Genomic DNA, 24,034 nt, shown 5'->3' with positions numbered 1-24,034 from the left:
TTAACAGATATATAACATAGAGTAATCAAAGAACAGATGTTAACATGAAACACAGACAAACGAGAACTTACCACAGTTCTTTTCATCTGAAGCATCTGCACAATCAATGACCTGGTTGCACTGCGCTGATTTTCCAATGCAAATCCCATCTGYGCAATGGAATTCTGTTGAAGTACATGTTGAATCTGTAATACATGGTTATAGAAGATATAAATTTATATACTAAATGGAGGGCTCAGATACATATTATATGTATTATGTTTATATTATGTTATTATATGTATCTACTTTTTAAGATTCAGAATGCATAGTCCATTTCATAGCTAGAACTTCAGTAGGAATATGAGGCCTAATAAATTTGAAASCATAAGGTTCTGATTTTAAAATTTCTTATTTCAAATGAATCTTGAGTCTGAAAGTCTCTTTCTTGTTAATTCAACTCTATATGAAATAATCGCCATGTGAGGAGGACAGAAGCACCATCTGTGAATGTCTCAGCTTGCTTTCATGTAAAAGCTTGCTGGGGTTCTTCCTTGTATGCTTTTTCTCTACTCAAATTCAGCCATATGATTAAAAATCATGTATTTTTGCCAGAAGAAACACATGCCAGTTATTATAGCTTCACAGGTTTTGGCTATATATTGTGGTATTATTTCTTCTCTAAACTTTCTTAATTGCAATTAAGAWTTTTTATTGTCTGTTAGCTGTTTCTTATTCATCATCTAAAGGAAAGATGCAAATATTCATGTTTTAAGATATAAAAAGACAATTTGGTAAGTTTTGCAAAGCACACAGACATTGCAGTGCATCTGAGAAGCAAAGAAACAGAACACTGGCTACTTCAGAAAAGGAACAGTGCAGCACATGCAGAGAAGAAATCTTACAACTGTCATCCTTTTTATGGCAAAGATGCTGCCAAGAAACCCTTCCTTCTAGAGGACTATAGCTGTAAATCAAAATCCAGCTTAATATCAATCCCAATATACGAWCTCTTAACTATATCAGCATACACTTGCGCTCATTTCTGAACCACAACCAAGAAAATCTCAACTCTGATAACTCTGATAAAATTACAKGCATGTTCTAGCTATGTCTATATAAATGTATATACTAAGTACTTGTAGAGTAATACTCTAAAACCACCTTGGAAGCAACTGTCATTTACCTTTACAGTTAAATTCATCAGAGTTGTCGCCACAGTCATTTGCACCATCACATACTTTGCTACTTGAAACACAACGGCGATTAAAACACGGTTTGAAACCCTTCCGACAGCCTCTATTTTCTGGAAAATTAAGTATAAGTACATAATTGCATTTGGACATCTGATATATAATAAAAACAGCCTTGCATTCAAAAATAAACACTCCAGGAAAATCTTTTAAATGAAAATGCATTTTAAATCACAGAAAAAGTTATGAAATCGATCATTTATTGCCCAGCAAAAGAACATGGACTGACAAGTTGATAAAAAATCAAAAAATAAAGCATGATGAGAAAGAACAAAAGAATGACGGAGAAAAAATGAAAAAGCCTAATTTCCCAATTATTACTATTTTGGGATGTTGAAAAATAGATTTTTAAATGCATTTGTTTTGGAGCATTTTTGTCATGTAAGACATCTTAATGTCTGTATACAGCATAAACAGTTCTCATCACATAGAATTGGAAAATAATCAAATTTGCCCCAAATTTGATACATATACTTCATCAATTACATGAAAGTAAAATAATAAAAATTATTTGCAGCAGATCTGCCAGATCTAGAAGACATCTGTCTGTAGGATACATATGCCTCAATTTCTGAATATGAGCATTACAAGTATTCTGCTAAAGTAGGTAGAATATACACTAYTGAAGAATGTATTAATTTTGCATATGTTTGAATATTCATAAAGTATTTACTAAAGTACTTGTACATTGTACAAGTCATGCCACAACAATAAATAAATACAGAAGTAATAGTCGTTGGATTAGTAGTAAGGAGAAGGTCTTGGCAATGTCCAGCATCCTGCAGAAGATAGTATTTTACTAGATTCAGACAGCAGCAAATTGTCTGTGACCTAGTGTATGACAGAATCACACCTCTTCCTGCTATTTTTTCCATTGTGTAGCTGAGTGTTCAGTATGGTTGATTTAAATCAGGCAAAATGTACACAGTCATACTGGAAATTAATATAATACCCTCAATAAAATTAGATGGCAAATCCATCAAAACACAAATCCCTAGATCTTTCATTTGTGTTTTTTCACTACTGTAGAAAAAAGCATAAAATAGTTTTAATAGCTCAGTAAACCTCAGACTCATAGATAACTTCTCTGGAATTACAAGCAACAGTATTTTGAGATCACTCCCAAGCTACAACTTTCCTTCTAATTTGTTCCCAGATGATTTTCTCTGTATTCCTTCAACCTACTCTCCTTTCCTAACAAAATACAAGAAACTATATAAAAATTTTAATCTTCCGCCTATAAACTGCCAACTAAATCAGCAAGTAGAATTAATAGTAGAGCCAAAGATATTTAGTAAAAAAAGAAAAAAAAAAGAAGAAAAGAAAAAAAMCAAACTTATTTCTATTCTCTATTGTTCCCACTTTGTTCTCATTAGTATTTTGTCCACTTTGATTTTCTCTCTCTAGGAATCTGCCTGTTTTAGCCTTTCTTTTTTTAAAAAAAAATCATTTCCCTGCATGATTTAGCAATATAAATAAATAAATATAAATAAATAAAACATAGCAACAACACACTTAGAAAGGAAAACTCAGAAAGAATTCATGGATATAAGTCATTGACTGCTCGGTAATCTGAAGCTGTCACTTGTAATTCAAGGTGGGATTTTCCCCTGGTTACCAGCAGTGTAACCAGGGGAAATCTGTGTATTCCAGATTCTTGTTCCTTTGTTTGGCCTTTTTTTTTCTCTTCATATTCAAAGAAAACAACTTCCTTAGTTATCTGAATGTCAGTGATCTGCTAGAATGTTACTACTTTTATATGAGCCCATCAAGGCAATTAGAACCCAGAAGTTGAAAGCTAATGGGACACTAATTGAAGAAGAAGAAAAATGACAGTAGTATCAATTGCAAAATATACTTGGATGGCTGCAGGGTTTTGTGTGTGCATATGTTCAGTTTTTTTTTTTGTTGTTGTTGTTATTGGGGAGGGGTTTTTTTGTTTATTTTAAACTATTCCATATCCATATCCAATGTCAATCTTGGTTAGTGAAATGCTGGAGGTGAACAGTGAACTCTGGGAGTTACAGCAGATATTTTCATAAAACTACAGAGAAGGCAGGTATAAACATAATGGGCAATTTTGAAAACACGTGGAATTGCTTACAGAGGAACCAGAAGTGATATCAAGGATGTGATATGCTRAACAAGCTAAAGACATAGACAGGAGTTACAAGTACCTAGGCATCAAGGAGATTTCACTTAACACGCAGGATACAAAGATTCAGTAAAATGACTCAGTGATTTAGGAAAAGTAGTTGAGCAACCATGCTTTGGACACTGAAACAGGCGAACTTAGACTTCAGATGAACACAAAAAGAAAAAAATGGAAGTGAYAGCCATTCATTAGTTGTTTTTTAGAGCAAAAAGTAAGGGCAGGATAAAAACACTTGAGATAAATATGAAAGTAAAATGTAGACAGTCCAAGGTCTAACATTTTGCAAGATATAGACTGACGGAAAGAATAATATTCTAAACTTCAACAGAAAATTGTGTGGAAAGATTTCAGTAACACAGTCATTCTTGTGTTTTATAATACTACTTTTTGGTGCTTTCTATCCACAATTAAAGAAAATCTTACTAAATATGGAAAGAATAAATCTATATTCCTATGTTAAAGCTGAAAATAGCCAATTTCTCATCTTTTAATAAACAGCTAGCTTATTTATGTTTTAGAGAAAGGCATGTTACATTTGGCATTTGGGATGCCTGTAATTAAATATAACCCAGTTAATATTTATGAGATTTGCAAGGAAGTGCCTTCAGTGTAAACAATTCTAGCCATATAACGTCAGAATTTTTAATGTGCGAGTGTGCATTTCTTTCTGTTGTGCATCTGGTGAGCAGTTGATATGCCTAAGTAGTCACAGAGAAATGAATATAAGCACCAAATCATATAAACAAATATATAACATGAAGATGAATTATTGGAACTACTTACCACAGTAGAAAAGTTTCTCATCAGACTTGTCCTTACAATGAGCAATGCCATCACAAGTCAGCTGATAATCAATGCATTCACCATTTCCACATTCAAACTCAGAAAAAATATTGCAAGTAGAATTTTTAGCTAAAAATAAAACATATTAACACATAATTTTTAATAGTTTTTACACTCAGAGAAAATGAGAAAAATATTGCCATGTTAGGATGAATTCCAAACCAAGATAAGATGGATTCTATAAAAAAATATGTACGTACCCAAATATCAATGAATGTGTGTGAACGTTTAGAAAAGCAAGTTAAAGGCAGTGATTCTGATGAGATTTTTAATCATTCTGTAACTAGTTATTTTCACTTAATTGTTCCCCACCCACATGCTTCTACATAAGCCCCAGGTTGTATGTAATCAATTCTTAATAGATGTTCTAATAGTCTCTTCAATATAGCACATCCAAGGAAAAGAAGCAAACTCTTTATCATTACCCAGCAGTTAATTCAAACTTTGTTTTGTGGTACTCTGCATCTGCCCAGTGTGTACACAAGAATTTTCACTGTGATCAATGTACTACATTCAGTGCTGAAGCTATGATCTAACACTCAACGAAGAAACCTGTTGTTTGTACTTTATTTTTRTTCTCAGAAATTAATTGACAATTAACTATCTGGAATTTGGTGTGTTCCCTCTTTATCAAGTGGTCTACCTATTTATGAGAAAAAGATGTACTTAATCTTTTTACTTCTGCTTTCTTTTGCATATTGATTTTTATTAGTTTAGTTCGCAATTAAGAAGGTATCACAGTATTTACACAGAATGATTTCGTGTGAGCTTTATTATAGCATATTGCTTTATATGTATAGTACTAAATGTCATAACAAACTTAAAAGAAAGGAGATATATATAGGACATCTCAAGAGGAAGAATGGGGAAATGAAACCTGGTAATTACATTTGTCTTTTCATTTCCATTATCATTACTGCAGCATGAATTCAGGAAGAATAGATGTCCACAATATGCAGAATTTAAGCAAATAGARTTTTAAACCATTTTTAAGCTAGATTCAATATGAAGAAAAACACAAAAGTTCTGAAAATATGGATTCTGGGTAAGGTAAGAGCTGATCCTAAAGACAATACACAGTCCATTAACCATAAATCATACTAATCATTATCCCAGAATTTGTTTTTTTTCCTCTTTTTCCCAATTTCATTTTTAAGCATCATGAGTGGGTCTTAGGAAAAGTCATTCYTGATTAGATTTTTAGTTCAGTAAACAGTAATCTTCAGAGAAAGCTGGCAAAAAAGATCAAAATCAATTTACAGTATGATCTATGCTCAATTAAAGCCTAACTACAAACTTCTGCAGAACCCAAACTTCCAAAAAAGAGCATCTTAATGCCTTTCAAAACTGCTTATTTGATCAGAAACACATAGTCTGTGTAGTCTTATTATCCATTTAATCACCCAGTCCCTCACTCAGTTTTACTGAATCTTTGTCTCAAAAATCTTGATTGGCAAAAATGCAATAGGCTAATTGCACTTTGAAAGGACAGGTAAGTCACAGAATCACAGAATGGGTATGGTTGGAAGGAACCTCTGGAGATCATCTAGTCCAACCTCCCTGCTCAAGCAGGGTCACCTAGAGTACTTTAGACAGGGTTGCATCCAGGTGGCTTGAATATCTCCAGAGAAGGAAACTCCACAACCTCTCTGGGCAAGTCCTTACTAGTTTGCAATTGCTATCAATTTATTGAGCATCTCCTTCAACTGTGTTAYGAAGAAAAAGAAATTTCTGTTTTTCAGCTAAATTATGAAGTGTCCTCTTGTTTCTGTCCTTCCTCTGATAGTCAAACCCAATGTTTAAAGTCTGTCTTCSTATAAACATATTTTCACCATTATTCTTGTCACCATTTCCTGGAAATCTTCTACAAAATGATTTACGAGATGATTTACCTTTTACATCATAGTCTAGAAGAGGATTTAACATTGGTTATATAATAGCAATACAATGTTTGAGAATCTGAACCTATCATCATTAAAGCTAAAATGCTGTTTGTTTTTCCTGTGATTTAAAAATCTTGCATGAAATGGCACACATGAAATGATATGCCAATAAAGAGTTTTAATGTAACATAATGTTCTAAATTAAATTATTGAACCTATAAAATTTATCTGTTTAACCTCTTTCACTTTCACTGTTGATCACTGCCTTGACTAGGCAGAAAAAAAACAGATATAAGTGGTTTAATGATGATTCAGCTTTAGCAACTCATTTGGCACAGTCAATGAGTATCGTAGTAGTAGCTACATCGTAACCACTACTATGATAGTAGTATCTTACTATCTTTAATAGTAATTACTATTCCACCTCTCACACCTTTTTATTTTATTTTTTTCTTCTTACGTCTTTGGGGTGCCATCAGCACATTTTTCAGTCACTAGCAAACAGTTCAGTACTTTTATTACATTTTACATGAAAGTAAAATGAGGATCAGAGAAATATTTGTCTTCTTACTGCTCCTTAGGAATTTCAATCCCTCTCTATATTTTCTCCAAATCTAACTTATTTGGGGAAATCAAAATGTTTATGATGCACATATCTTAACTAGGCGTTGAGAAACTTTTAACCTGACACAATTTGATCCTATCATCTTTACCAAACAAAGAGGTTTCTGACCTGCCGTGAGGAAGTTAAAAAAAAAACAAAAAACAAAAAACAAAAAAAACCCAGGCTTTTGCCTGTCTAGTGATGAAGGAAAATTTCCTTGATAGATTCAGAGAAGGTGCAAGCAATTAATGCCATGTCCCTAGCAATTCATGAGCTTTATCATAAGCTTTATGTCATGGGTGAAGGGATGGGAGAACGCTAGTTGTGCAAGTGATGGGCCTGACTCAGGAGCCCAAGAATAGATAGGTAGGCTATGAAACTTGTACGAAATTTTCCAGTTTCAAGAGGTCTCCTGAATGATCAAAGTCCCAAACAAATCCCACAAGCCCAGAATGTGAGAGGACAAGGTATGGTGATTCTGTAAGTCCAGCTACTGGTGCTAAGATTCAAGCTGCAGGAGGCAGAACAGTTTCCTTCTAGAAAGGAAAACATTTTTTTTGTAAAGTAGTAAAGTCTTAGTTAACATCTTTGAACCATTAGCAAATCATTTACCTCTCCATACAACCTCAACTGATCATTGGATTTTATTACAAAAACTAAAAATCTGCTACTCTGCAATAGTATTACAGTTTAAATTAAAATCTTCATTACTGAAAATCGTCTGTACAATACACTATCTCAATTATACAGCTAACCAAAGCAGTTCTTCAATAAAAGCTGTACATGTATTACAGGATAAGAGTTTTATCTTCATACTTCCATAGGTGTAATGACAAATTGAAGTCTTTCTGTGCAGTTTCAATGACTTTATAAAGCATTATGTAAAAACCTATATTATTACTTTAAAGCATTATTACTAAAATGTATGTGTGAGCCAAAGGTAAAGATGGAAGGAGAACTATGAAGTTTGTGAAGGCACAGAACAGAGTCAYATGAATTTATATATATGTATGGGACAAACTGATAGCTGTAACATATTTATACCGATTATCTGAATAATTATGGTTTCATTTAATAGCAAGATTCTAGGAAATTAAACAAGAGGCAAAATTATGGATGCAAAACAAACAGGGCAGAATTTCTTTTTTGGACTAAAAACATAAGATGTAATAACCAAGTAATTAGCTATGATGAAGCTAATTATAGGCTCCTGACAAAGGCAWATAGCTGAGCTGCCAAGACTATGAGCCTGAAATATAAAGGAGCATTACAGTGCACTTCTAAGGTTGCTTTAAGTCAACTTAAAATCTTAAAATCATGACTTCCCTTAAAGGTGTAATTATAATCTTTCCCTCCTCAGTCTTGTGCTCTCACTAGTAAAGAGCTGGCTCTAGTGATCCTGCAGTGTCAGGCTGAATGACCTAAGCTCCCTGATCCAACTAAAACTAGGTCTAAAACAAACAAACAAAAAAAAATCCTGATTTCTATTCAAGTCAATGAGATAAATTGACATTCAGTTACACAAGTCTACTGCTGATTCAAACCAGATGGTGGGAGGATGAACAGGATTTTCCTTTTTAGCAGGATCACACTGTCTTCAATTGATCTTTAAACAGTATTATTTCCTGTCTACAATAGAGTTTTACTGATACGAAAATATTACGGACTCAGATGTACCAGCAAAACTAAATTTCACTCTAGCATGCAAAACTTTCAGTGGTATGACCAAAATAAGCTGTAATACACAGTACAGAAATGTCAGCAAAGGATAAATCTCTTCATATCCCAGAACAACACAGTTCTGCATATATACACAGAGTAGCATTTTAAAAGTGACTCCCTACTAATAGAAGAGAAACTGTTAATTAGGCTGTTCAAGAGAAGAGCAACACAGAATAGTTCGAAGCAGGTAGACTGCCCAAGCTCCTAGAAACTGACAGTAAACYTTCAGTTTCAGGACATTCATATAGACAGTTTAAATATGTTTTTTTCTTGAATACTATAAGGTCTGTATACTGTTAAGGTTAAGTACTTTGATACTGTTAAGGTTAAGTACTTTGACTGAAGTAAGCAGGTGGGGCATAGCCTGAAAGTGAAGTAGCTGAATAGTATTGCTTGGATAGACAGATGTGAAAGTGGAAAACTTCGCGTAACTGTGAGAGATTGCACCTGACACACATAAATCATAGAACTGGTAAGGTTGGAAGGGATCTCTGGAGATCATCTAGTCCAACCCCCAAACGAGTGGCCTCATACAGAGMTCGAACCCGCGACCTTGGCATTATTAGCACCACACTCTAACCAACTTAGCTAAACCTAACCCCTAAGAAACSAGCAGAACTTGGGAAGGAGCCTCGAACTCTGACAAAAGAGCTATGCAACGACATTAACACAGACATAAGGAACAGCATGTTTTCCCCCACCTTTCTTTCCTTTTTGGATCGAGCCACCTACACTTCCTGAGTGGAGAAGCATAAAGTCATGTTCCATGTTATTAACGTGGCTCATCCCCTGGAGAACTATCCCAAGCTTCCCAGTTAATTCACTTCAGGTAAGGCACAGCATTAGTAATGTGATAGCTATGTAATAACTGATTTTCTACAAATTATTAGAAAAGCTGTATCAGTACAGTGTGTGTACATGACACATCCTTCGAAATTACAGATAATTCCGTGTTCATAGACATCAATTCTGCATAGGGACAATATGATCTACAGAAACTACTATGGATTACTGTATATTCTGAGCCATTTCTGAATTTGGAAAAAATGGCTATTTCATATTTTCTTTATCATATTTTAAGTCATACTGGATCAGAGAAAGAAGAAAAAGACATAGGAGAAAGAGAACTTGAAACACTGTAAACAGAACATTCTCCAACAAAAATGGTGTCCAGGGACTTTCCCAGCTTAAATTAATTACTAAAACACTAATTCAGTATGATTAAATATGGCAGCTAATAAGTTGAAAATATTTTATATGTCTTAGGACAAGAAGTGAAAGCATTTGTTATCAACTATAAACAATATTACATATTGGAAACAGAAGTAGAATACAGCTACCCAAACTGCAATTTAAGAATAGTATAAATATTAATACTTTTTAATCTACAAAAGGCCCTACAATACACAAAACGAGAAGTCTGACATGTTCTGAATCATCAGCATCACTTATTACTGCATATGGAAGGAATCAAACTAGTAGTTCAGGGCCAACTGTCTTCAGATGTGATACCCAACAGCATYATATCATAGAAATGCATTGTGTCAGACAGTATTACTTACTCACACATCTGTTATCATCTATCAGTATTCTGTCCCCTCTACACGAACAGTTCACTCGTCCATCAGGAGTCAGAAGACATAAATCATGACAACCTCCGTTCATTTGTGCACAAGGAGATAATTCACCTGAAAAATTAACAGTAAAAGATGGACTCTGTTATATTAGATTTCAATGATCAATTTCTGTGAGAGATCAAAGATCACCATATCTCAGATTTATGGGCAACTAATTTCAGTTTTGTAAGACAGATAAAAATGTCCACATACCTCAGACGCTGGTATATTACAAACAAACAAATGGAGGTACTGCTATCATAGTCATTAAAAAAAACACACCCCATGCAAAAATTATAAATACTCAAAAAGAAATAATTTAACTACCATTAATGAGCAGAATGCTCATTACAGAAAATGGTCATTCAATAATATTTAATTACTTGGGAAGAGGTTATACCTCATCTTTTGCTAACAGTTTCTCTCTMTATATAAAAAAAGAATGGTTATGAAACACAGTAAATTTTAACTTTGTTGAAATTAAGCAAAATTCTTGAAATGAATGGAATTTGCAAAACAGTGTATCTTGATTCGTAACTTACAACTGTTAGTATCATTGGCAACTGCAATAATGCCCATTGGCTGATGTGGGATATCAGAACGAAGGACTTTTGTATCTCCTCCTGTATATTTACTGGAACGCAGAATAGCTCTTCTCACCCAATCTGACCAAAAGATGTAATCATCATATACAGCCAGGCTGAGAAAGGTGCCTGGTCCAGATTTGACAATTACCTACAATACATAAGTACAGAAGGGAAATATGAAGAGGAGTGTTGTTTCTGAATAAGAAATCGTAGAAGTGCAAACATAGACTCACTTCATTTCATAGTTTTAGACAAAACACTTATTCTCCTGTACTTAWAGCAACTGGAAAAAAAGATAACATCACTTACTTAAAATAATTCAAAAGAATGCTATGAAGGTTAATTTACTTATTTACACTTCAAAATTTCTGAACTTAAATGCAAGTGCCCRTGTATTGCTCTAAACATTTATATTGTAAGATAAAAAACACAATTTACATAAATKTGAGTGTAAAAATATCACCTCAGCACATCAACTGCTTAATAGCCCAAACAAAATGGGGAAAAAGAAATACCATAGCCTGGCTGAAAAATCTAAAACTTCGAACTCTTTATGAATCATCACGAGAAGCACGTTTCAAAACTGGAGTGTTCACCACTATTATATTAAAAGTCTCAACCCAAGACAATATGCATTTGTTAAGTGCTTTAGGATTACAGAATGATAACAAAAAAATCTAAACCATTATATWACTGTTAGATATCAGAGTTTAAAACCTAGAAAGAAAATATGAATTGCATTTCAATATATAGCAGTTTTGAATGACACTGAACAAGTGAAAATTGYAGAAAAACAGTGAATTTAATCTCAGACTAAGTTACAGCTTTTCTAAAGTATGTTTATTTTTTCTATATATTTAAAAATTAACATATATCGTTCCTGATCAGAAGAACATAATGTATTTTTTAATTAGGCCTCTAGTCTAAAATTTTGGCTGAATAGTGAAATTATTGGAAAAGGGTCATAATTTCTGCACTATAATTTTTGAAAGGTAATGAAAATAAATAATATTTTGATTGTATATTCATTGCATTGCATTCTTCCATATTTCTCTGAGACAATTAGTAATTTAGATGTACATATGAACTGGGAACAGCTCTTCTGACCAAGGCTGTCATGAAAAAATGCATCTATGTACAAAGCTGCTGCTTAACACAGGTAAATTGGGATAAAACCAGAAAAGGGGTATCTTTCTTTTAAAAGCTCAGAGATAGCATTTTTTGCTTTTATAATCATCAATGTTCAGTTTCTCTCTCTATCTAGGCCTCCCTCTATGCTAAATGGTCAGAGCCTCCAAATCAGAGCAGCTTTGTGACACCTTTGTGAATGGCCTTGAACTGACTCCATGCCAAACTACACCCAAGAACTGCATGGAAAGAGTGCTAATTACAGCGGGCCAAGTTCAGACCCAAAGGCATTTTGAAAGGTTACTACTGCGCATAATTGTATTCCAGTACACATGAGCATTCCTGGGCATATAGGTATAGATCTCATATAGATATAGTGTCAAAATTATTTATATTAATCAGATAATTATATCACAATCTACTCCATAGATTAATATTTTAATCTAAATCCATACATTAATATTTTAAACTATGTATTTGACTATTTGTAAGAAGTGACCAGCAAATACAAAGATTTTTTCCTATAAATTCTTCACAAAGATAACTTTTTTTCGTAACCAACCTTTATTCACAATTAAAAGTATTAAAAGATAAATTAGAAATGTTTCAATAGCAAAAAGAAATTTGAAACCCAAGATGCAGCTTTTAACTTCATAAAGAAGTTTATGATAAAATACAGTTTGGAGAATGCAATGTCCCTTTGTTATAAAATACCATGTTACACTACAGTAACTCCACAATGTAACACAGCATGCTGAGCTGGGCCACATGTATTTATGCATGTAAAAATCCTACTCTTAAGGAGAGAAATGTAAACATTTTGCCAGGGATGATCATTAGGACTCCTTCCTGAACTTGGAAATAATACTTTCATTTGGAAAGTAACTTCCTGATAATCAAAATTAATACATGACAGTCCTCTTACTCTTCTGCATTTCTGCATGTTCACTGTAAGACATATTTCATAATACGCTCTTAAAAGCATACACTATTCACATCCAAACACATTTCAGAAAAGAAGCGTAATCTCTATTATGTCTTTATAGAACTGGCTACACCATTTGATACCATCAATCACATATYTTTCTGAAAGATCAGTAGCAAATCTGGCCATACTGATTTTCCAGTCCTGTATTTGCCCTTCACAATGGTGTGAAAACTGTCTTAGTTTAATGGATTTTTTTTCCACCAACGATGGCAAAGAAAGCCCTACTCTGGTTAGTGTTCTAGGTTACATCATCACATTATCAGCATTTTTCTTAAACTGTAACAAAAGAATGTACATGCATTACAGAACTGATCACCCTTATTCACCTTTGAAAGATTTGAGATCTAAATAAAGGGTCACAAAACTCAATATCCACGAGCGCTATTCAATGATGATCGTAGAATTTTAAAATTTCAAGGTCTCCTCTACTATGTCACAGTTTTATGCTAGGACCTTGGTCTCATTTCTACCATCTACCAGAAAAGAGTTCGTATTTCCACCAGCTTTAGGCCAGCCTTACAATTCTTTCATCATTCTAGTTAATAGAAGGCATCTGAAAAGGACTGACAAATTTCTTTATCTTCATAGCAATCTTGGATGATTAGAATTAACTGATAATGAAAGACTTTTCTTCTCTAAAAGTCATTTGACCTTTGGTCAGTCAAATCATGTTTAAGAGGATTCAATGTTAACCAAACTTGATGTACATCAGGTCTATTCTAAGTTTTTCTGTTATCTATGTTTCTAAATCTCATATTCAGTCAAACTGATGCTGATTTTCTCAGCAGTATCTACAGCTACCACTGGACAGAGACAGATCCCATCTGGGATGGCCTGGGAGAGCTAGTCAGCATGAAAGGGTCTGCTCATTTTTTCTTTATAGATTGCTTGTCTGCAACAAAAATAATGATGGAAACCAATACTTTGTAAATTTATTCCTCTTAGTTATTGATAGTAATTTGATATGATTTGTATTAAGACATAAGACGGCTGCTGCAGCCCTTCAGGAAAGGGCATACCAAAATACAGAAAGGAAAGACAACAGGGAACTGGTGATCACTATTCAAGTAGAAAAAAAAAATCATATTTTCCAATTGTAAATTTACACATTGCTCACTATTGTTAGATTGTTYGATTTCCACCTGGATAAATACACAGGTAAAAATACTAATCACTACATCTGATTGGAGGAAAAAATCATTAATAGTTCCAATTAACACATTTATAAATGAAAAGAGACTAGATGATGAAGTGACAATTTCTGCTGTCTAAACTGAATTATTTGTAATAATGAAGATAAGGACMAATTGTAAATATCTTCAGAAGTATGTCACTGTACAGATCAGAGAGTGAGTCGTAAATGAAATTCAGTGGACAAGAAGGTAAAATGAGGTACATAGGCATAACATCACCGAGGTCACTGAAGCGACAGTTCTCTGAAAATCTCAACTCTGCTCACAGACAGCTGAGCAGGAATCTATAAAACCATGAGCAGCACGGAGAAGAACTGGGAATGCTTTTCTTTTCTTTTTCTCTTCTAATCAAAGAAAAACAGCAGGAGACATTAAAAATGAAGAAAAAARGGTACTTCAGAAACATTCAGTGGAAGTCATTGCTATAGGACAACATTAATGACAAAAGTTGCCTTGTTCCTACGCTCCTCCTGGGGCACCCRCTTTAGCCTGACTTGCTATGACTGGTCTTATGGACTGAGTCTGTGCAAACCAAGACTGCAAAAGTTTTCCAGCTTGAATATATTTTTGTAGGATCCAAATCTTCACTAATTTCAAATCCYTCCAACAGATATGCAGATATCAGAGCTTTTCAACAGTTTTTAGCTTCATATCCTGAGGAAATGAAGCATATGCACATTGTGTGTTCACCCATCATTTCCTTCTCTAATAACCTTTGCAGTTGTTAGTCAATTAGAAAACAAAACAAATGAGCGGTAAAGACTCCAAGATAATCAACTTACTGCATGCTTTATCTTAACTGGTGGCTAGGTAGAAGCAAATGACCTCAGCGCTCCCCCAGAGGGGAATAAAGGCAAAACTGTCTTTACTTATCCCATCTGGAAGCACCGGTTGTTTATCACCACAGGCGTGATGGCAGTTTATAGCAACCACCCAACTGCAGCRCACGCTGCCTGTTGTTCGCTTAAGGGAGTGTTGGCTGCACCGCAAAGGTGGAACAAGGGTGCGCTGGGGGGGAGGGACAAAGGACACAACTTCACAAGGAAGGAAGGAAGCATCGCTATTTCACAGAATATCRTTCATGGAATAGCTTTTTTAATATGTGCAAAACAATACTGGGAAAAAAGAACAGGAAGGGATTAACATCAACTACCAAGTTAGTCAAGCATAACACAGACTACAGCGTAACAGGGATTTGATTTGTGAACTCCACATTCATTCGCTCCCAGAAACTGTTGCAGTACTTTAGGCTTTTACTACAAAAGACAAAAAATAACAAAAAGCACATTTTGTAATAGGAAGAAAGCTGGAAAAAATCATAGTTATCAACAATGATTTAGGTCACGGAAGGGAGAGAAATGTGGCACTGAATGAGTGTGCACAGGTAGTTGAAAAATGCAATGAATTGCCGTGCTGCATTAGAAATCTGAACAGTTTTTCTGAAATATAAATAAATATAAARTAAAAGCAGTCATATAGAGATCCCTGTCTTGATGTATTTTATCATATGTCTAAAGTGATAAAATTCRACAACTTCATGTGGAATGCAAAATCTTAAACCATTCAGGGAATCCGAACAAAAGACATCCCTACCACTGCTGCCTGCTCCAGCAAAAGCTGGTAACAAGCCATTTTACACTATATGTTTCAATGTTGAATGATACAGGCATCCAGCTGAAGCAAGTATTTTGAGCCCTAAATAATAACAGATCAAAATTTCTCTCTGCTTCCTCTAATGAGATAAGGGGCTGGAGKCGGGGGGGCCTGTCATAGCTGGGAATGTAATTTTAAGTATGATCATTTCTTTATCTTCCAGTTCTCTAAACAACATTTGTTATAACATGTATCTGTTCTAGATCTGAGATGTCTGTTCTGTTCTACATCTGAGATATCTGTAAYTTGTATAGGTAGGCATGAATTCTTCACAGAATACTGTAATCATTTTATATAAATCTCCTTATTAGATTATCTTTAGGTATTAGATTCAAAACAACTCTTAACATAGTAAAACTTAAGTTTTATAGAAAGAGAGGGTTTTTTTTTTTTAATGAATGCCTACAGTTAATGGATCAGATTATAGTATTAGCTCCTTTTAAGCATTTTAATTTTTAACTCTAATGAATGACTTACAATATAGCTCTTTGGAAATGCTTAATAAATGGGCACAGCAATCCAATAAAGCTTTTAAAAGTTTTTAAGTGCTCTTTACTCTTCTAGAGATACCCAAATCTACTTACAGGTCTATAACAGAATGACAAAAGCTAGTATAGTATAGAAAACTGTATTTAAAAYGTTTAAAACTAGTATCAACTTAAAGTCAGTTGCCTAATAAAATCATTAAACARCTGCAGGAGAAGGCTTCACCTGGCTGAAAGGCTGAAAAATCACACACACAAATTACCTAAAAAGAAGGATGTAMGCTGATTTTCCTGAAGGAAGAGAAACTAGAAGATAGCTAAAGAGTTTCCCCTTTCTTGTCAATCACTAYTATACCCTACTGAAAAACATGATATTGCTTAAGTTATTAAATAATAATATTAAGCATCTTTCCAAATAGAAAGTATGAGGGAACATATGACCAAAATATATATCACTACAAGTTCATCTGGTCATAACTTATGAGAGTGCCTGCTTTTTCGTTCATGTTTAAAAAAAATAAAAAATCAAAATTACTTTCTCTTTCAAGGATTAAATTAATGTTTTATTTCCCCATTCTAGAAATGAACATGTTTATGACACTGAAAAGCAAACTACAAGGCTAAACTTCCATTGTTCCAACTACTACTTAGTGTYGCAGCTCAGATGACTGATGTATTAAGCACCTGAGTTTAACACGCCTGTAACTTTCAGCATTTAAACCAGTTTCAGTGATAAATTACCCATTCACCAATTTTGTTAACATCAGTGCATGTAAATGGTATTTTTTGTGATTATGAAAAAAAGCTGTAGCTCCAATTAAAATTTTTAAACCATATTCACTATCAACCTTTGTATCATTCTTAATTTTTGATTTAATATGTTCTGTATCAGTTTATAGATAAATGTATCAAGGATAATGCATTCTGAGGTAGTTTCTTTTTCCATGTTCATTACTGAAGCATCAGAGTACTACTGGCTACCTAGCTTTTATAGTGACCTGAATAATTTAAACTATCCTTTAAAATACTAGTGTAATGCTTCTTTTTCCAGTGTTCTGGAATCTTGCCAGTATTTTAAATATTGTAGTAAATCAAGATTAGTGATTTTAGGGTCCTYACAGCTTCTTCGAAAACTCCTGAGTTAAAGCTAACCAGTTATGTTGATTTTACAATGTTCGTTTTAGCAATTTTTGGTTAACATCTTCCCAAGGTACCATCCAAATGGAACTTATTTTATCGCTKTAAATTATGACTCTGTTAACCAGCTTCTTTGTAACTACATCAATATTAATTAAACAATACCATTTTGCTACATCATAAGTTACAATGACAACCCTTATCTAATGTTTAACTTAKGGCAATATTTTTGTAATTTTGTGGGTGTTATAAATAGTACTTTTCTCCATAATCTTATGAGTCATTTCTTTTGTTTTCCTTAACTGTTTTATGAGTTAATTTCTATCAGCCTACTGACACTGGACATGAAGATATTTCAGTGAATAGACCCAAACTAACAGTGCTGGATCTCTATCAACCAGTTACCTAGGTCACATGGATTAGAGCATTTTATTGCCATTGGTTATGCAATTCCTGTCATTAAACTCAATCTTAGTGTTACTTTACAGAACTAYTTAAGGAAAGCAACTCACCAGCATCAATGTTGTCAGTTCCCTAGCACTTCAAATAACTAATCCTACAGGCTCTAAAATGAGAGAAAAAGAGCAAAGGATTGTGGAAAAAAAGAAAAAAAAAAGATAACTGTCATTTATTTTTTGAAAAGAAAGACCTTGCATAGGAGAACAAGAAATATTTAATTACTAGAGTGATCTTGCTGGCTCAGAAAAAATCCTGCATATCTTCTTAGTAGCAAAATGTATTCTTTCAAACTTAAAAGAACACCCTTGCAACCAAAACTAGCATTAAAATATCAGCTGCATACAAAACCCAGTAAACTCTAACATTCTTTTCAAAAAAAAAAAAAGAAAGAAAGAAAAAAACAATTCAATGCTTCTAAATTATTTTCTGATCCTTTTATTACATTATTATGGTGAGTAGAATAAAGAAAGAAGCTGCTACCTGAAAGAAAATTCACTAAGTTACATTAGCATTTCAATTCTACTATATAGCTTCCATCTTTGTTAACCTAAATGAAACTAGAAAGCAATGARGCAGCAAGAGTGAGGAAAAAGGTAATCTGTTGTAACCATTCTTCACTGGTTGATTGCAGCATCTGCTGAAACATCCTACAAAATCTCAGATCACTGGAATTTGGGGTTAATCATTTGAATTATCATAATTTTGCAGAAACCAGAGATCTTGTCAAGCTGGACTGCATGCTAATAAAGAACAACTGCCCTGGAAATATTTCACCAGATCAATAACACAATTTCTTGCTTGCATTCTGGTTTGATATAAGAATACATCAACAAGGTSATGAGCAACTCTGCTGAAGCACTAATACTGAGGCTGGTCAATACAGACAAAGAGCATCTGTTTATTTAAATGAAGAAGTCTGGTTTTGTTTGTTTGTTTTTGTTTTTTGGTTTTTTTTCCCTATAAATGACAATCCCTGTCTAAACAATGTGAAAAAAGTGCTTTCAGAATTCAGGACAACCCCAATTCTCTTTTTTTGCATCTTTATGCAAACTATCTTGAATTATCTTCTGCTTAAACTTTTGTTTTCATTGTTATAGATTTTATGCTCCTGATTATTCTCCTATTCTTCACAGGGACATAACAATTAAAATGTCAGTGGAAGGAAATCTTTGCTGCAAAATTTTGAGGAAATTTCTTTTGTCTTGAAGTTTCTTATGACATAACTGGTATCTGACACCTGTCACAGATAGTGAATTTGATCAACTGTCCTGTCATGTGTATGGGTTTCTATTCGAACATGCTATTGACATAGCTCTTGAAGATCTGGACTTTGAGTATTTGGACATGTGGCACAATCAAGACTGAAATTTCTTTGCAGTGTGGCACTACTCTTGGAATCTTGGCCTGGAGATTTTGAAAGTCATTTTCTGAAGGTACACCTATATTTTTTCATGGCATCTATCTATCTCCCGTATTTTAGATTTCTCTATTTACTGACATGGAAAACATCATACATACAAAAGAAAAAATATGGCATGCATCCTAGCRTGATAGCAGCACAACTACTCTTAATTGTGTGTGTAAGTTGCTATATCCCRAAAAAAATGTCCATAGAAGTATTTCTGGAAAGCTAGAAGTTTCCTCTGCAGAAGGTTTTTGAACTTGGAACCTATTTTCTCACTCACAAACAGAATGGTGCAACTGATATGTTGCATGTCTCTGTACAGGTTACCTGTTCTGCTACTCTGCAGAGCTGACTTAAGCAGATCGCCCTTAAAGGCAATAGGCTGAAAGCCAGTTCACTGTTCTCTGAAATCTAAGCCCCTTGCTCTAACAAAGTTCTGGGCTGATATCCTACTAGACTGTAGTTGAAAGGACTTTACAAAAGCAGTTTTTCATGCTCAGAGATATTTAAGGTGGGAAGAGGCAAAAAGAATAATGCAAAGCAAAAGCATCTGTGAAGATACATGCTCAGAAAAAGCTTTTTCACATCAAGAAGATGGTAACCTAAAAATCTAAATCCTCTGCATGACACTTTGTTCATTCATGCCATCCTTCTAACTTTTTCTTTTCATGACAGCCCCATGCCACAGGCTACAGAGGATTCTGTTCTCTGGATGAATTTTGKAGCTATTGGTCAAACCTACCACAGAGCAATCGCTGCTCATCACATGCTGCAAGACCCTAAACATCTGTCTAGTAGAAAGTTCATACCAGGTGACAACTCAGATCAGTGTTTTCGTCTACTTAGTTAGTTGAGCCTCCTGAAAAACTGATACCATCACAGGACAGCCAATAGTGGTACAGCTTCGTATAGCTCTAACCCACCTGAGCTCCTCAAAAAACTTTTAGAGGACATGTGGCATTGAGCTTACTACTTACAGGACCTTTTTTGTTACTGTAATAGGGAAGGGGATTTAAAAGGATAGAAAGTCAAATCAAGAGACAATATACTAAAAAAGCTGGAAAAGCAGTTCAGGTATTTTTCATGTAAGAAATTGGAAAGAGGAGCTAAAAGCAGAAACGATGTTTTCATCTCACAAAGATACAAATTTTGAAAATACAGTGGTTGGGAAAAATCATATGACTAGTTTGGTTTGCTAATACAAACTGAAAGCTAAACACCTGATAAAAAAGGTGAGATTTTAGGAATGGTTTCTGCAACAAAGTTGGATCATCTCCCCTTTCATTACTGGGATACGTATGAGGTGTGTTTTATGCATGGAAGAATATAAGTGTTTCCACACWGCCTATTATTATGCTGTAACTTAACTAACAGCATATTCAAAATCTTAATTAAAATGGAATCAAGAAAGCAAAATAAAACACTATAGCAAAATGGAAAAGAAACAGATCTATATCAGACCAAGGTGTACTTTAGGAAGTGGAAATGCAGACAAAGTGAACTGAATAGGAAAAAAGCGTTAATTGTGACAGAAAAAAAGAAAGAAAACAGTTTTAAAAAGATCTCTGCAGAAGAAAAACAAATGAATCTCTAACCTGGAAAAAAAGTATTTCTAAGAAAGCAGTTAAGGAAAGTATAGAAAATAAAGAAATGATTTTAAAAATCTTCTAGCATGGAAGATCTAAAGAAGGTATTTGTAATAAAGTTACAGCCAAATAGAATGAAATACTAGCACAAGTTCCTACCTCTGAAAGAAATAATGCATATGTCTTTTAAATAGATTTTTGTTTTGTTTTTTTTCAAATCAGTCAATGAGCTTTACTTTACAGGGCAGTTTGTCATTTACATGAAAGTTACAACAATGCAGACAAATATATCTCATRATAGAATAACTCCAAAAAACTCTATAATGTACGGTCAGTCTTCAGGAACGATAATAAAGTAGAAGATAAAGAAGAGGAAGATGTAATTTATCAGGATTTTCAAACTGTGATCAAAGTCCTACAAAGGAAACACTTAAGAAAGTTGATTAACATGAGAGAAACAGGTAATTTCTTACACCTAAAATACAACATAAGTGTAGGAACAAACCTTGTATTTTAAGATGACAACACGTTCCAGAAGATACTCTGGTGTGGTAGAGAGTAAACCAAGAAAATCTGCAGATGTATAATTTATTCAAACTAGTCTGATATAAGAACATATAAGACTGAAGGTATTTTAGGAAAACTAGTAAGTTTTCCTAAAAGAAACATATAAACAAATGCTAGCTGTTAGGCAAAGAAATAATTTGAACTATTTATAATCTTTAATAAATTGATTGGGAGCTCCAAGATTATTGCCTACAACTCAGTTAAAACCTTTGATTACTTATTTTTAGTAATATAAAAGATAGAATAAATAATAATTCTGCAAGTACTATTTAGTCATCATATGGTTCAATATAGATTAATATTACATTTACATATGGCATACCATGTTCTGTTACATTATCTGACAAAACATACAACAGTAATTGAAKGAGATAAATAATAAGGATTATTTTTGAAAGTATGAGCGAAATTTAAATTGAGTACATATTTAGTTTAACACGTAGAATCAGAATACAGCTGAAGCAMAAAAAACAACAAATAACAGAAACGATGGAAAGGTAATTCCTTTTTAATTCCTAAACGGTAATTCCTTTTTAATTTCCTAAATGACACCCCTTTTCCTCACCCAAATCAAGCCACCTTTTGTATGTTATTCTCAGACATGCAGGTAGATTCTATCAAAATAAATTCACTAAGCCCCCCCCCCCCCAAAAAAAAAAAATCAATTTTAATCCATTTTCACAGCAAACACAGTCAGAGGCTGTGTACATTAGAATCCACACAGCTTTGGATTGTCCATTTTCTGATGCAGCTACTGTTCTGATACTTTAGTAAGCTGAGGCTAATGTATGCAAACGAAAACAAAAAGGGAAAGGAACTGATATAAAACTATAGGCCTAGTCATGCTTATTTTAATTCTGTCCTGCTGTTACAAGCTTGGCTCTYTCTTCCTTCAGATAAGGAAACTCTGTCCAAATAAAGTACATGAAATAAAAATGTCATTTTCATTTAAGATGCAAAAATATTTCAAAGCTCTTATACAACATAAGATGTAATTATTTTTTCACTAATGGATATTAAAAAAAAGTTTATGCACTAAATGTTGTCTTTAGAGCTTGAAATTGAAAATATAAGCCAGAATATGCCCTTCACTTTTTCTATCATGCAGTTTGTAGGGAAGGCTTTATAAAATATGAGGAATGTACTGCTAAACACGCAARATTGTGAGCACAGATGAACTGCCTTTAGCATATTTCATATAAAAGGACCTTTTTAACTGAAACTAGCAGAGCACTCAAGGATATATTATGATATAAGAGTAATGGTGTGGATTTGAACCGACTTGAAAATGGATAGTTACAAACAGAAAATTAAATTTTGGAGAGTAACATTCATATGTACTACACAAAAAAACCTCTAGTCTCTCCCTTGTGCATTCAGCAGTTTGGCACTAGGAGGAAAATTATAATCATACTATGTAAAGTAGAACATTTCTCTACCTCTTCTACTGATGCTGGTTACATAATTCTTTCAAGTTGATGCAGCTTATTGAGTACAGTGATGCTTCATGCTCAATACCAGTGCAAAGAGATTTTGTGGTAGGGGTCTGCATTTCCAGAAGGCCATCCAGAAAGTGGAATGGGTTGGGTAAACATACTATCATTTCTAGTTCAGAAATCTTTTCAGTTTTAAATCTAATATATAGCTAATATTATTATGAGAAACTTCTGCAATTCATGATCCTTTTGTTGCATTTTGTTCATTTAACAGCAGCTAACAAATATAATTGAACACACAGGTTTAAAATGAACATTCACCTGATTTTTGCTTTACTTACATATCTCTGTGATCCATCATATTCGCACCTCTCAATTTTTCCCAAGCTGCCATCTGAAAAGTAGAGTTTCTCTGCCCTATGATCAATGGTAAGTCCATTTGGTGTGAGAATATCTGTACTAATGATAACCTGTGCATTCTTGCCTGAGAGGGTAGACCTCATGATGCTTGGGAGCTGCTCATTCCAGTTAGTCCAAAACATTAAGCTGTATTGAAATCAAAATAACAAATAAATAAAACCGTAAGATACATTTTATAGTTTAATTCTCTTTATGAAATAAGTATCAGAAAAAATATATGCCTTCATAGATAATTATGAATGGCATCTGCAAGTAATTGTGAAAATCACTAGAGAATAAGAAAATGTGATAGACAGTAATCTATAAATTACAGTAGGTTCCTGGTTCATTAACTTGTATACAAGTATATATTTCTTTCTCTTCACAGGTCTATTTAATTCTGATCATCATGTCTTTATACTAAYACACGTTTACAGATAGATATATAATCTATTCAACAATATACATTTAATTCAGATAACATGTATATTAATAATTTCTAACAGTGAGTTTCATTTTTATCTCTTCCCATATTAGAACTGGCATACAGACCATAGGGCTGGTTTGCAAAATACTGACAATGAGGAATCAAGTGGTTTTAATATGTTTTATAGGAGGCACAATGTTGCACTGTTAAACAATAGGGGACAAACTTATGGAATAAACTCTGGCTATGATTTATACATTGAGAAGTACCAGTACATAAAAAGCACATAAAAAACAAAATTTTGACTATTCACTCATTACAACCTCCACCAGTGTTAAATCTGCTTATTTAAGATACCTAGATAAATCATATTTTACAATGCAGCATAAGCTCCTAATTTGCATAAATCATACATGAACTCACACATGGAAATAACTTCCACAACTATCTAAGGAATAAGGGAAGTTCAGCTATCTTCAACTAAAAACAGAACATAAGTCAGAACTGTAGCCCAGCCTTCCCTAAACGG

General features: G+C 33.7%; 1 protein-coding gene across 1 annotated transcript in view; it reads right to left on the bottom strand.

Annotated features, from left to right (window-relative positions):
* The window catches only part of LRP1B (LDL receptor related protein 1B), a 236,065-nt gene that overhangs the window by 131,067 nt on the left and 80,964 nt on the right, over window positions 1–24,034 (bottom strand). The window contains exons 24-29 of the mRNA XM_085320958.1: window positions 23,021–23,225; window positions 10,598–10,790; window positions 10,002–10,127; window positions 4,171–4,299; window positions 1,166–1,285; window positions 72–185 (exon numbers count right to left, since the gene is read on the bottom strand). Of these exons, the coding sequence (XP_085177084.1) occupies window positions 72–185; window positions 1,166–1,285; window positions 4,171–4,299; window positions 10,002–10,127; window positions 10,598–10,790; window positions 23,021–23,225 (887 nt within the window). The remainder of the gene's footprint in view (window positions 1–71; window positions 186–1,165; window positions 1,286–4,170; window positions 4,300–10,001; window positions 10,128–10,597; window positions 10,791–23,020; window positions 23,226–24,034) is intronic.

Source organism: Rhea americana, unplaced genomic scaffold (assembly GCF_003343005.1).
Source record: "Rhea americana isolate MKP2758 unplaced genomic scaffold, rheAme1 scaffold_67, whole genome shotgun sequence".
Lineage (NCBI taxonomy): Eukaryota > Metazoa > Chordata > Aves > Rheiformes > Rheidae > Rhea > Rhea americana.
This window is presented reverse-complemented; position numbering and strand designations above follow the sequence as displayed.